The following is a 15,424-nucleotide window of genomic DNA, read 5'->3' on the forward strand; positions in this document are numbered from 1 at the left end:
GAATGCAGCAAGAAAGAAGATATGGGAATAACTACTAGTACGTATAACCGCAGCAAAGCCTGACATGTACTAGGTTTTCTTTCTGCTATTTTCTTCAAGTAGCAACTACCTGTCATCTAGAATTATTCTTATCATCACAAACAAATGTGGCGAAACAGAAGCTTGCAGTAGGAGCTGCGAACGATCTCGTCAGCCGTGATGGCAAGCACGTGGGTACGTGTACATATATTGAGAAATTCGGATCCACAGTTACTACGACACGTGCAGTCTTTCAACTTTAACTTAATTTGCTCGGCGCTGTTAGTGTTGGGGTATCCTCGGATGCGGTCAGCCCGTGACGGTGGTGTAGAACCTCCTCGTGAACAGTATAGAGTGTTCACATCAAGACGATGGATATGGATAGTATGAGAAAGCTGAAACTTCTCATGTGGAAAAACCTCACGCTGAGGAGAAGGCAACCGGTGAGACGATTATTAGTAGACTCTACTAGTGAGTGTAAACAATATTGTGGGTTTACTTTTGAGTCATGCATGTTCAGTGTCTACCACTAAGCGTAGCCAGACAGCTTTCGTTACTGTAAACGAAGATCTGGGATATATGTCTGTTGGTCGACACCCGTCGCAAGATCGAACATCTAGCTAAGGCAACGAGAAATTATTGCAGACGGGTTCATCCTGTACGTGTGTCGTTCTTGTATTTTAGCAGACGCTGCAGTTGAACGAGTCGCGTCCGTAGTGTGCAGCCTGCTTTGCGAAGTGCAAAAACCCTTAGCAGGCCAAGTAGGGTAGGTGTTCCTAATTGTGGACACTCCCCGGTATTTTGAGTTACAAACACTCTTTGTCTGGTAACCTGCTACGGAGAGAGAGGAAAACATGTCCGATGTACGCACCAATGTCTAAGCTTTGGAACAATACCTGTACGTCTAGAATCGCACAACGTCTGCTAGCGCACTAGCAAAATATACGGGATACCGTCTGTGAACAGCTCAAACGGGGGTGTATCCTAATTGTGGACATGTTTTTCTCCGCCATTGTAGTTGTACAGGTACAGTTACGAAGCCTAGACAATGGTGCGTGTATCGGACATGTTTCACGGTCTCTTCGTGCAGGTTACCAGAGAAAAACAGCGATTGTAACTCAAATTACCGGGGAGTATCCACAATTAGGTACACCTACCCTACACAGCCAGCATGCAGAAATTGGAATTTTTGATCCAAAAATTGGAACTTGATCCAGAAAATGGAATGTGTGATTTAGAGATTGGAATGTGTCATCCAGAAATTGGAATGTGTGATTTAGAGATTGGAATGTGTCATCCAGAAATTGGAATGTGTGATCCAGAATATGGAATGTGTGATCCAGAATTGGAATGTGTGATTCCATCAGTTTTCCTAACGTTTTCTTATATCTTGTGTGAATGAAGACTGTGGCGCTGATGCAGCTACAAGATTACATGATAGCTTGAAAAGAGAATGACTTTCTTTGGCCAAAAATTTTAATTCATATTCTTTATGCCATCACATAAAACGTTGAGAAGTAAATGTTGGCTTGCATCTCAGATGGCTGCATAGAGTTACATACTCTCATATACTGTAAATTTTCCTTGGGCAAATCACAGTGTACTGGACAAGTGTAAAACAATAGTGGATATACATTGCAAATGGAACTAGCAATGTTGTCTATGTAGAACGTGTACAAATGTGTCTTCAATAGCAACCTGAGGATTTGTGTAGTTTTTACAACTCTTCAACATAACTGTCACCAACACATGCAATGACATCATGATGACATCATAAGGTTTGTTTTTGGTTTTAATTCACCCTCCTGTTTCTTAAGCAGCCTATTGGCCAGGACAGTTGTAGATATATTGGGGCTGCTACATGCCCTTTGTAGTGAATTGGCTGATGACATTGAGACTAAATGCCAGAAGTCAGGTTGACTCCATTGCTTGATCAATGACAGTCTATCGACAGATTCTTATTGTTTGTCATGCTACATTTGGTTTTTTATTAATTGGTAATAGTATGACAGTTTGGCACTCTTGTTTGTTCGTGGTCACGTAACAATTAGAATTGTATGTCTTTTTTACATTTGAAACACTGGTACAAACCTGCAATGCATGTTTGTTTGAAGATTGATCATTCATTCATAAATCAAATGTTCTAGCTTTGAACAATTGCTTGTAGTTTTTCTATTGTCAGAGAGTGGTTTCAAGAAACGATGCATGTGATTCTTCCAAATGAGCCATGGCTATCTAATATGGACAGCTGCTAGTTTTTGCTTATGAAAGTGTCCTAGTCATTGATTTGGAATTCAGTTGAAAGGGACATGAATCTTCTACTTGAACTGGCACAGCTACTAGAGGGTCGTTCAAAGTTGTCAACAATTTCACAAGCGTACAAAGCTGACGCCAGTGGAGGGTTTATGGCTTTTGTACGTTTTATAAAATGTTAATCAGTAGCAAATGGATCGTGCTGATTTCTCTGTTTTCCATGGCCGAAATTGCATCATGCTTTTTTCTTGTGCTAGTCACCCATATCTATGGGATTTGCCAACATGTACTGTACAATGGTGGCGGCCTATTTTGGTTTTGGTCTAGAACAACCATGGCAGCCTATTCTGGTTTTGTCTAGAACAACATCAGTCATTCGTAAGGAGTCCAGCTGTCTCTAGCTATTATGACTTTCTCAATGTTTTCGTCCTTGTTCACTTGAATGGCTCGAGCTGACATCATTGGAGCGGGTCAACTGGAATGGAGGAACAACTGTATCAATACAGAAGGGTTGAAGACCACACCTTAATCCTCTAATTGATGGAAACAATGGTCAAGCTATTGACTTGTGCATCAACAATATTGCGTACGCTTTAGGGAGGGGAGGGAGGCTCCAGAAAAGTGTGCACTTTTTACGCTTCTGAAGTTGTCGATAATTTTGTACGACCCCTAGGACTGTGTCTGTCTGTCTGTCTCATTACGTGTATTTCTATTTAAATCTATCGTTTACATCATGAGCAACTTAACACTACAAGACCATTACTGTTCTAAAGCATACAAAATTACACTGCAAAACTACATTTTGACTTTCTAATCTTTCTATGCTAATGAGTCTGTCTGTCTGTTTGCCTGTCTGTCTGTCTGTCTGTGTTATGTGTGGCTGTGCATATCTCCGTCGCCCTGGGTCTGATCTTTACCGAATTTGGCTCACGCATGGCGAATCAATGGATCTCAACAGTGAAACTGTTATCGTCTTTCAGAATTTTCTTGGGACAATGCAATTTGTTGCCGATCAAAGCTGCCTCCACTGGCACTTGAATTTCTCTGGAACAGCACATCAGATCTCCACCAAATTTCAACTGCCCATACATTGCATCCTGCCAGAAACCTAAGCATTAAAACAGAAACCTAAACTTAAGCATTAAAAGCTAAGCATTTCTAGATTAACTACTGTATTTCTGCGAATAGTGCCCCACGGGGTAGTAATTATTCATATTTCTAAAACATCGGGCATTATTTGAGCATGGCCATTATTATTTGGCAAGCATAGAGACTGTTGTATTGTTCATGGACATCATCACACTACACAAACAAACTCATCTTACAATTACCCCCTGACTACTTTCGCTTTCACTTGAGTTGTATTCCTGGTCTATTTCATACGTTGAATCTTTATCATCACTCAGTGGTTCTATCTGGATGTTTATTTCATCTCAATCATACACATTGATAGATGCGCATGCATATAACTGCATGCATGGGTTTAAATAGTACCCCAGTGGGGCACTAGTCGAGCATGGGGCATTATTATTTTGTATAGGCTCACCATGGGGCATTCATTATTTGAGCATGGGTCACTATTTGCGGAAATACGGTAATATAAGATTACAAAGAGTTCCAACATGAGGAATGGTGACAAGAGTAATTTTTAGCTAAATTCTGTCTTTAACTTTGTGCTAGACAACCATTGAAAATGCTCCAGTTGAGTGCAGAGGGGTTGATTGACCACTAGAAGCAATGAACAGCTTTGACTCATTTTTGGAAAGTCGAATTAAATTTTAGCAACGTGAGGTTGTTGTGCTGTGAGGCGTCAACAAGGTGAAATTGTTTGCTTCAACTTATGTGGGTGTCCCAGGTGGGTGATGCAAAAAAAGGCTCTCTATGGGTGACTATAACAAGAGAAGTGCAAAGCATTGATCGTGCAAGTAGAGCAGATTTGTCCTCCTTAACTGAATTGAGCATCAATGACTAGGACACTTTTCATCAGTGAGAACTGGCAGCAGTCTCATATTGGATGGTCATGTCTAGTATTGTAGAATCAATCATTTCTTGGAAGAAATCGCTAATGGCAGGAAACGTAAAAGTAATTTGTTTGAATCTAACACATCTGGTTTGTGAATGATCAATCTTCACTTTTTGGTATTGAAAACGGGATAAAGTATGCTTTGCAGCTTTGTGCTAGCATTCTACATTTGCAGTTGTGTTATATTAGAAATGGAACTCTACTGAATATATGGGTCTTTGACACATTTTAGTTCTGCCTCTATGTCAGGATACTTTTGGAACAGATGACTTTTCCTGTTGCTTGTGTTTTGTTTGTTTGCTTAAATGCAGTTTTGGTTACTACTGCACTCACACTATGTTCTAGGTACTTACTGTGTTGGAGATTTTGTGGCCTTTGGTTCTGATGGTTGTTTTGGTTATTATTCGTCAGAGCAATGAACCAGTGAATGTTGGATCACGTGAGTTTAATAGCAAAGTATGGCACTGAAATTTCTGTTGAAGCCAGTTCTGTAGTTTGTGGTTAAAATCTATAGTGGTTCATTTATTTGTGTTTTTTGTCTGTCAGTTTGTTTATCTGTCTGTTTGTCAATGAAATAAGTTTGCATGAATCAGAGCTATTACAGGCTAACCTATCTAAAATCATTTAACTCTAAATGTGTTTTGTAGCTACTAGGTTGGCCACAGGTAGAGCTATCTCTCTACACGTTTACGGTTTCTGTCTGTCTGATTGTCTCTCTGTATGTATTTATAAATTGCATGCATAAGTTGATCTGTTTCTCTGTCTGGCTAGTAGACTGGTATCTGATGCTAACACCTGTCTTTTAACTAGGAATGTACAACTCACGAGCACTGCCATCAGCTGGTCTTATTCCATTTCTGCAAAGTACTTTTTGTGGATGTGATCCGATAGCGAAACATGCCTATAATGGTACATGGAATGACACCAATACCTTTTACACCTTTAATTCAGCTGTGACTGCACTGTTGCGTAATGCAACATTAATGCTGCAAGATCCAAACATTGATCTTGCCAAAGTTTCTCATCGTCAACACAACCAGGTAGTTGTAGTATTTTGCTTGCAATCTGGCTGTTACTTTCAACATTTTATTTTTGTTTTTCACAGCAATTAGCCTCAATGAACAATACCTCACTGTATCAGCAGTATCAAGGTGACCTTAATATGCTACAAGAAGATGTAAGCAGTATGCAACCCATTTTTCTGGATTTTTTGTATGATTGCCTACTCTCAGTTTCTGATCTGATTACAATTGCCAAATTTCATTTGAACAAGTTTAATATGCCTTTATCACATATGTCTAGACTTGCAACATCCATGCATTTTTGTCTACTGTATCAACAGTATTGAAATGACTTAAACTGCTACAGCATGCAAGATCTAACAGTATGGAAAGCTCAGCTTGCTTTGGATTTTTGTTATAAGACTGTCTCTACTTAGTCTGTATCTGATTTAAAAATGTCAAATTTGAACAAAGTCATGAACCGTTGTTTCTTGCTATGTCTCAACTTTTGACATTCATACTTGTCTGTCTAACAGCTAGGCACTTCCATTCAACCAGGTGCAAAGCAAAATATTGTCTTTGTTAGATATAAGAAAGTGACTTATATCATATCAGTATGTGCTCTATATATAGAGAGAGCACAGTTTTACTACTTAACCGCCTCCAAGCTGTCTATCGGATTGACTATTAATTCTTTTGGGAAATTTACGGAATCATACAGGCACAGCATTTGCAAATTGATTAATCAACTGTTATTAGCAAAGAAGGATGATGCTTGTTTGAAATAGGGAATTGAATCTGCAGTACTCAAGAGTGACCATTTGACACATAATTTACTTTTGGCTATTCTAATTATATTGCAGTGTAATTCCTAGACAAAATTGTCCAGAGACAATGCTATATATGTGACTGGTGGAGCATTTAGAATATTGAGTCTGTGATCTGTTTATATCAATTTTTCAAATGCTGAGTGACACTTGATCACTACATATGTATGAACGAAAATTGCTACCTCATGTGGATGTTAAAGCATTGCAATTGTATGTTTGTGTATTTTTGTCTATAAATGGCAACAGCTAGTGCGGTGTAATTAATGTACCAGCATCTTGTCTTGTCAAAATAGAGAAATCTGTATATTGTTCAATTTCTGCAATCAAGACTTAGTATTGTAAATTAATAATATTGATATTTTGTACTTCGTATTGAGTCTGATTGTTGACAAGATTTGGCATAAAATCTTTATTATTACTTGACAATGGAAAGAACGTTTGCAATCCTGAGCTAAAATGAAAGCAATGCAAGAAGAAACTAATTGCAACGTACTGTTTTTTCACACTCTTGGCCGATCTACAGCAATGTTTTCCTTTAGCAGCAGAATTTTGATCATTATTGTTGTTGTACAGTTCTTATGTATATGTATATTCATTAATTGTATGCTTATGTATTGTTGGTTGTTTCAGTCATCTGGTATTAAGCAAGCTGTTTTCATTCTATTTTATCTCTACTATTAATTAGCATACTTACAGTTTTTGTAAGATGATTCTTACTCCCACATCATACGATATTGGTTTACTGTATAAAGTGCTCACATTTGTTTAATACGTTTGATATGGAATGGAAAGACAACGTTGTAACAATTTGAATGAAACTGGAATACGTAATATTGATATTATATATATTGTTGTAACAATAATAATTTATATTGTGGTTTATTAGTATAATTTGAGTTTGTCAATTGTAAGTGTAACTCTGCTCTACTGTAAGAGTACCTGTACTACCCTGTTAGTGTAACTGTACTATATATATATATATATATATATATATATATATATATATATATATGTATATATATATATATATGTATGTATGTATGTATGTATGTATGTATGTATGTATGTATGTATGTATGTATGTATGTATGTATGTGGCTCAATTGGTTAGAGTGTACATTTGGAGATTGGGAACATCCGGGACGTTTGGGTCAGAGTTTGAGTGCGGGAGGGCCACATACATAAGTTCCCTTGGGCAAGGAACTAACATACAATTGCCTCTCTCTCCGGAGTGTCAGGTTCTGTCCAAGAAGCAAAGAAGAAGTTACACATAAACAGTGACTGCTGATAGTGTTTCAATTGTATACTAGTATCGTAGATTGTATGCTAGTATCGTAGAACGTATTGTAGAGAGTATGGTAGAAAGTATCGTAGCAAGTACTTAGTAGTGTCTGCACTAACCTGGGCCCTAAGGGTCCTTGTAACAAAAAAAATGTATGTATGTATGTATCAGAATGGAAATGTTGCTGTCTATTTACAAGATGTATTATTTGGCTGTTGTGTTGCACTTGTATTGCAGACATAGTCTTTGCAATTATTCGTTAATTGTGTATTTGAATTGAGAGTGCTTTTGCTTTGTTGCTGCAAAGTCAGATTGCTTAATGTTGTGCTGTTTGAATGTGTAGTGTGCTACTTTGGCACGAATGGAACATTATCTGAAAGCTCCATTATACCAGTTGGCCAGCAATTTTCCATCAGACACTGAGTCAAAAGATTTGACAACTGACCAATTAGGCAAGCTGTTGGTCCACTTTTTCTGCGGTCAGTCTTTGAGACATTGTCTTGAACAATGTACCAACTGTAAAAGTAAGTACTAGGCATTGTGAGGTGGTTTATGCATGTACGTATGTATGCATGTATGTAGGTATGTCATAATATGAGTGTTGATCTCTGTGAGTTGTTGGACGGAGTAACTTCCGTATACCTTTCTGGACTGTACAAAGGACTAAAGTTTATTAAACTTAATTTATAGCAGCTACATACTTCTGTATATTAACCGATTATGGCATGCATCGCAGTCTCTCAATTTCTATTATAGTAATGCACACCCTAAGGTGGTCACCTGTTTAGTGCAACCAGTGGGTATGTACTATTATACTATATGATCAGACAGCTCAATTTATGTTGTCATAGGCAAGTCACTAAGTATGTGTTTACTATGAGGGTCATTAACCATTAGAACACTCAAGACTGAGTACTAGTGTTTTAATAGGTGGGTATACACTGTATTTGGATTTTACTAAATGCTAGTGTGTACTGGCGGTTTATGGATGCCTGCTAGATGTAAGAAATTGTTGTATATCTACATGAAAACACAAGACAGCTACAGTTGTGCTTGCATGCTTAGCCATGCACTCATCTTTAACACTTGTATTCCTACTTTAGGAGGCACTTATGGTAAGCATAGCTAGGGTTAGAACATGAGTGCTAATGAAAAGCGAGCTACGAAACACTATTTCTTTGATGTCTCACAGAGCTATAGTGTTTGTTATGCAGTTACAGCTTGATATTGACTAAAGTTCTGATTAATTACACATGATTTACTGTGCAAAGTTGCAATGACTGTTCTTGCTATTACAGGTTCAACTACAAATTATTGGGCCGTGATTCCTGGTAAAAATTCCCTTCCTCAAAAGTTGCTGCGAGGTATTCAGATACTTTATGCTCCAGACAAACTGAGTGTGAGGCAGGTAATTACAGAGGTATGAGAAATGCCAAATTGCATAGATAATTGAATATATGTGATTGAGAATAGAATTGATGTAATTAGGCTAATCGAACATTTGCTGAAATTGAAACTGTGAAGCATATCTTGAATCGTTTTCTTGAACACTACAGAGTTCTTTCTCAGACTGCTATTAACAAACAAAATTGTGCTTTTGCAAAATCTGTTTTTGATCCAGCTGATGTGGAATCAGTGACTAACACTTCAGCTACCCCTTCTACTCTCTATGTAGCTGAAGTGTTTCAAATGATAATGAACAGGATTAAGATCCAATGGATTGGGTGCTCCAATGAAACAGAACTTGAGAAGCATGCAGCTTTACAGTCATTGGCTGGGTCTGCAGTATGGGCAGGTAAGAAATTGCAGTGCGTGTGAAGTCTGTGAGGCTTTGTGAGTTGCATCAGTAGTCATTAAACACAAGAAGTGGTAATAGAAGTCCTTTGTTGGGTTTTGTGGGTCTGTAACTGATAATATAAATTATGTATATTATGGTTTTGTTTCTTTACTTGAATGTCTGTTTGGTAGTTGGTTTATTTTTATGTTGATCAGATATTTGTCAGTTCTTGTGTTTGGGACACACACACACACACACACACACACACACACACACACACACACACACACACACACACACACACACACACACACACACACACACCACACACAGTAAATGGCAAATGGCTAAGGAGCTGCCGTTTGTTACGGGGCTGGGTTTCTGTGCACTACGCAGGAGCTATGGGCCATGCTAAGCAATCTCTGGCCGGGTACTCGAAGGAGCACCGACTGCAATGCCAACTGTGGTGTGAACACCCGAAGTCTTACCAGGACCTAGTAGCTGATGGACTTTGTTGCAGTCGGGAGCCTCACACAAACACACACACACACACACACACACACACATACGCACACACACACACACACACACACACACACACACACACACACACACACGCACACACACACACACACACACACACACACACACACACACACACACACACACACAATTGGAAGCATAGATAAACAAACAGACAAACGCAAGAACTGACAATATTCGATGGACATAGAAATAGACTAACTACCAAACAGCCAGTCAAATGCTGTGTGTGTGTGTGTGGTGTGTGTGTGTGTGTGTGTGTGTGTGTGTGTGTGTGTGTGTGTGTGTGTGTGGTGTGTGTGTGTGTGTGTGTGTGTGTGTGTGTGTGTGTGTGTGTGTGTGTGTGTGTGTGTGTGTGACATGTTTCTATCTATGTCATCTTCTTGCTTGTTCATATGCTTTACATATCTGCATATTTTCTATTTGTCTGTTTTGTGTTTATTAACTGTATGTGAATCTATTTGTTTGACCATTTCTTTGTCCTACATCATGTCTAGCCATCATGACACAAGGTTACACAAGTTTGCTTTGTCTACTTAGCTGTCTATTTGTGCTGAAATACACAAAAGGAATTTAAACATACTTTGCAGTGCTCCATAAACGTTGAACTGTGAATGGTGTTTAGGAGTTGTTATTGTGTCTACTGTTGTCTTTATTAACTGTTTGTTGTTGTATTATATTAACCTCCAATTGTTATTTTTGGTCAACGAGTTGAACTGTAATGTGAAAACTTTCTGTTGCAAATTTGTTGTGCCTTATTGTAGGTGTTGTTTTTGAAAATTTGGATGATAAAGGATTGCTGAAGAAAGATGTACGGTACACAATTAGAATGAATGAAACATTTGTTTACTCTCCAAACAAACTGAGAAATTCGTAAGGCAGTTGATCAATGTTATTTTATCTCTTAAGTTGATCAATGTTATTTTATCTCTTAATTAAATCATTATTAGATATTGGACACCTGGTCCTGAGTCATTTCGTGTGCACACAGCGTATGAAACAATGGGATTTAATTACATTCAGGACATGATCGATAGAGGAATTGTCAATGTTCTTACAAACAACACAGTTAATGAGCCTGGTGGATATCTGCAAAGATTTCCTTATCCTTGCTTTATTTATGACAGGTGTGTGTGTATTTGTGTGTGTGTGTGTGTACGCGCGTGCGCACGTCTGCATGTGTGTGTGTGTGTGTGTGTGTGTGTGTGTGTGTGTGTGTGTGTGTGTGTGTGTGTGTGTGTGTGTTCGTGCATCTGTCTGCATGTGCGTCTGAGGGAGTTAAGTGGGTGGGAGTGAGCAGGTGGGTGAGAGTGTAGACAGGTGCGTGGGTGGATGGATGAGCAGATGGATGATGAGTGAGTGGTTGGGTGAGTGGACGGACAGGTGAATTATAATGGGGACTGTTGGGTGGTGGGTGGGTGGGCGGGCGGGTGGGCGGGCGGGCGGGCGGGCGGGCGGGCGGGCGGGCGGGCGGGCGGGCGGGCGGGCGGGCGGGTGGGTGGGCGGGTGTTCGGTGGGTGGGCGGGTGGGTGATGGGCAAGCTGGTGGGTGATGGGTGGGCGGGTGGGTGATGGGCAAGCTGGTGGTGATGGGTGGGCTGGTGGGTGATGGGCAAGCTGGTGGGTGATGGGTGGGCGGGTGACTGGGCTGTTGGGTGACTGGGCTGGTGTGAGTGTGTGTGTGTGTGTGTGTGTGTGTGTGTGTGTGTGTGTGTGTGTGTGTGTGTGTGTGTGTGTGAAGAGATGATCGAGGCAGACATAAGTTGAAGTTAATGTTATAAATTTTAGCAATTTAAACAAACTCAGTTGTTGTGACAGTTTTGCTTCAGCTCTTTCTACAACACTGCCTTTGTTTATGTGCATTGCTTGGGTACTCTCAGTGTCTATGGTTATTCAAAATGTTGTACATGAACAAGAACATCGTCTGAAAGAGGTTATGTATTGCTGTGCAATATGTAAATTCTTAGTTTGCCAGTGTATCATTGTTAATGTGATAGATGATGAAAATAATGGGATTGCCAGTGTTGTCCTTTTGGCTCTCGTGGTTTAGCACAAGCTTTATTATCATGGGGATTTCGGCTGCATTACTAACAGCTCTCATGTCGGTAGGATGTGTGAAGTTAAACTGATGAAAATTTTGTAGACTGAATTATTAATTTAATTAATAAAATAGCATAGACAGCAAGCTGCTGGGCTCATGCAGTGGATGGTTTCTTCTGTAGAAGCACAGTACTGCAGACCATAAAAAGACTAATCACGCGTATTATTAGGCAGCTAGTCACGTATAGCCAGGCAAGCAGATCGACAAACAGATAGATTGACGAAGAAACAGACTTACAGACAGGCAAACTACAAGCAACAAACAATAAGACAAACAAACAATAAGACAAATTGTGTTGTCACCATCACTTTAAATTGTTAAAATTTGTTGTTTAGTTTGGTGGTGTGCTTGCAAACAGTAACTTTCTAATTGTTTTACTGTTTATGCTGAACTTCACAGTTGCAACGATCATGCTTAGGTGAGTTATGTTTGTGCTGTCATTCATGAATTAAGATGTGTGGGTATTGTGCATTACCATTACTTTTTTACTTTTCTGTTTATATGACCTGTGTTGATTTTTCTGAGTAGAAGTACAATGATAATGTGTGGGGAGATTACGTAATCCATCGTGGCACATGCACATATAGCAAACTGGTTCATAGTAAATTGCACAAGTTATGTTTATGCATTTTCTAAATGTAGTCAACTTCTTATCTAGATTATGCTTTTATAGATGCGTACTCTACGTTTACACCACCACTTGGATATTCCTGCTGTGTACAGTATTCAACCGGTCTCTTGTTTATAAACTCTACCTTTTTTGTACCCTAAGCTCTACCACACTTGTTTGTTCTATCCAGGTTTTTCATACCTACCGTTACCATGATACATTGATTTTATATTGTGCTTTGCATCTGTGCATGCATGTGAATGCCCAATTTTAGTCCTGCATTGTTTAGCCTGTTTATATTGACTAGTTCACTCTGTCCAGTTTCATTGACTCGTCTGTTCAATTCATTTTCATTACTGCATCTGTTTAGTCATTCTTATCCATATATTTTTATGTAGTCAGAGAACCAGTACAGTCCAGGTCTGTTTGTCATTTTCAGCCCTCACTCAACATAATCTCACTTATTTTCCTATTGATTTTATGTGTGTATGTTCTGGGCAACTGACTTAATTTAACCTTTGTATCTCCACTTGTCTTATCATTTCAGTGATCATTTTTCTATTCTTTCCTTCTTAACAATATTACTATGTATATCTTGTGTCTTTTCTAAGCACAGTGAGTATGAATAGATGACCAGTTTTAGCAATATTTAGCATGCATGTGTACTCTTTAGTACACAGATAAATCTGGACTGTAATAATGAAAAGATGTGTCTAAGATTGGAATCTTTGTTCTTTAGCTTTGTTATCTCAACGTTCTTTAATAAGGCAAATTTTGCTGCTTTGTGTGGTGGTTTAATGTACATGTTGACATTTTTGCCATTCATCATCTATTTGAACAATGAAACTGAATTTGGTTTTTCCCTAAAAGCAGCACTGGTATGTCATTGAACTGTTTGCTTGTTATTTGTTTGTCATCATTCTTTAATTATATGTATGTATGCAAATATAGATTATTTTTCCTCTAAAGCTAATCTAGATAGTGTGTGTGTGTGCTCGTGCACGTGCGTGCGTGCGTGCATGCATGCGCACGCGCGTGCACTTACTCACCACTTCAGTCTCTTATCTGTCTACTTTCTCATAACATGCATTTAATTTGTTTGGCTACTTGTTTGTTTGTAGCTGTGTTTTGGTTTGTATTCTGTTGTCTGTTTCTTTAGTCTTTCATCTTTGTATGCATGTTCATATCTGGTTTACATGTCTTTGTCTTCAAAGTCTTTATGATTCACTAAACGTTATCTATAGTCTTTATTGTCAACAACTGCATTTGGAGCTGCTGGGATGTATCTTGCTCGGTACGAAGAACAAGGCATTGGAATACAGTGGCACAACATCAGAAGGAATGTGGTATGTGTATTAACAACCTTACACGCTATCTACACTTCAGCATCAACTTCTCTATTTTTAGCTGCCAGGTGATGAGTTTAGTTTTCTTACGGCAAATGCTTTCATTTTTCTTGACACCATTTTTTATGCAATCATAGTATGGTACGTAGACAGCGTCTTCCCAGGTATGTAGATTTGCTTATTTCTTTATGCTTATTATGCTTGCTGTTGGTGTGTTCAATTACACTTCATAAGATATATGGTCATTTTGAGATGTACTCATTATTTTAATTGATATCATTGTTTAAGTTAATGTGAGTTTTATTGTTGCAAAAGGTAAATATGGCATTCCTCGGCCGTGGTACTTTCTATTTATGACATCATACTGGAGAGAGGTGTTTGGCTGTACAAATTTGAAATTGAAGTTTACAGCTCATGGAAATCGTAATAGCTACACATCTGTGCTATCAGAGACTTCTGGAGAAGATGCAGTAACTGCAGGTCATTTGTTGTAGGGGAGAGGAGGTAAAGTGTTAAAAATTTGTAGTTGTAGCAATGTTGTTTTTTAGCTGAGGCTGACTCAACCAATTTAGAGATTGGTGTGTCTATTTGTCATTTAGTCAAGGTAAGTCCAATTTGGCATACAAACTCTATGAATGGTAAGAGTTACTTGAATGAGGATTTGGGCAGTTGCAGAAAGATCGTTAAGGTTTCAGTGCCAATAAGTTGAATACGTATTTTGCCAGTGCTTGCTGCAAGTTAATTGTATGTCTGCCAGCCATCGTTTTGTGTGCAATAGGTGAATGAGTGGCTTTCTATCTGCTTGTTGGACTAGCAGGTTTTGCACTTAAACATTTAACCAATCACTAGCAATCTATTTTTGTGGCACTGTGTACGTTTCACCTTTTTAGACACTCATCCACATGTTCACACGCCTGCTTTGCCTTTTTCTTTTTCTTACTGGCATCCATGTGCCTGTTTGTCTGCTTTCTACTTTGCTGGCCTGCCTGTCAGTACATGTGCAGGTATGTATGAGTGTATTACCATGAAAGAAGAAATTGGGGGAATTCATCCGATTTGTGCGATCACAGCTCATCGCACAAATAAATCAATGGAGTTGGATTTTCTCATACACAAATTAGTTGTAGACTTGTTGTCGTACAAATTAATTCCGTCCTAATAGTTATGCTTCATAAAATTGACCAACTCTATTGTCAGACAATTTTTTTGTCTTTCAAGGCACATGTATGTCCGTGTCATCACCATTGTAGTCACGTGCAGCCAGCCCCTCCCTCTTTTGACTTTTGTGGCTAGCCCCTCCCATTTTGACTTCTGCCACGTATGTCCGTCTCAAACATAGATAGCACTAGTATGTATGGTGGCTGTGTAGTCCTTGGACTTATTCTTTTGTAACAGAAGTAACAATACCACTTATTTAGCTGCATCAGTTATCTGCATCCTTGTCACATGGTCATCATGTGACCATAAATTGATTGCCAGTGCCATAAAGATCGAAATGGGAAAATCAAATCATACTGCAGGCTAAACAAAGCTGATCAATAATAAAGGCAATTTTCCCAGCCTCACTATGATGATTGCAGATATATGCTGCACATGTAATGGTAGCCACTTGTAGTATAAAGACAGTGCTACATACTAGTT

The 15,424-nt window shown here is 38.8% G+C and overlaps 1 protein-coding gene across 1 annotated transcript in view; it reads left to right on the forward strand.

Moving 5' to 3' along the window:
- Positions 1-340: 340 nt before the first annotated feature.
- The window catches only part of LOC134178428 (retinal-specific phospholipid-transporting ATPase ABCA4-like), a 29,905-nt gene continuing 14,821 nt past the window's right edge, over positions 341-15,424 (forward strand). The window contains exons 1-17 of the mRNA XM_062645309.1: positions 341-461; positions 4,640-4,733; positions 5,105-5,334; positions 5,400-5,471; positions 7,751-7,931; positions 8,706-8,827; positions 8,896-9,202; positions 10,492-10,600; positions 10,678-10,854; positions 11,545-11,659; positions 11,724-11,831; positions 12,163-12,245; positions 13,177-13,315; positions 13,682-13,783; positions 13,845-13,947; positions 14,099-14,263; positions 14,332-14,387. Of these exons, the coding sequence (XP_062501293.1) occupies positions 390-461; positions 4,640-4,733; positions 5,105-5,334; positions 5,400-5,471; positions 7,751-7,931; positions 8,706-8,827; positions 8,896-9,202; positions 10,492-10,600; positions 10,678-10,854; positions 11,545-11,659; positions 11,724-11,831; positions 12,163-12,245; positions 13,177-13,315; positions 13,682-13,783; positions 13,845-13,947; positions 14,099-14,263; positions 14,332-14,387 (2,235 nt within the window). The 5' untranslated portion in view covers positions 341-389. The remainder of the gene's footprint in view (positions 462-4,639; positions 4,734-5,104; positions 5,335-5,399; positions 5,472-7,750; positions 7,932-8,705; positions 8,828-8,895; positions 9,203-10,491; positions 10,601-10,677; positions 10,855-11,544; positions 11,660-11,723; positions 11,832-12,162; positions 12,246-13,176; positions 13,316-13,681; positions 13,784-13,844; positions 13,948-14,098; positions 14,264-14,331; positions 14,388-15,424) is intronic.

The sequence above is a fragment of the Corticium candelabrum genome, chromosome 1, assembly GCF_963422355.1.
Source record: "Corticium candelabrum chromosome 1, ooCorCand1.1, whole genome shotgun sequence".
NCBI classification, from domain to species: domain Eukaryota; kingdom Metazoa; phylum Porifera; class Homoscleromorpha; order Homosclerophorida; family Plakinidae; genus Corticium; species Corticium candelabrum.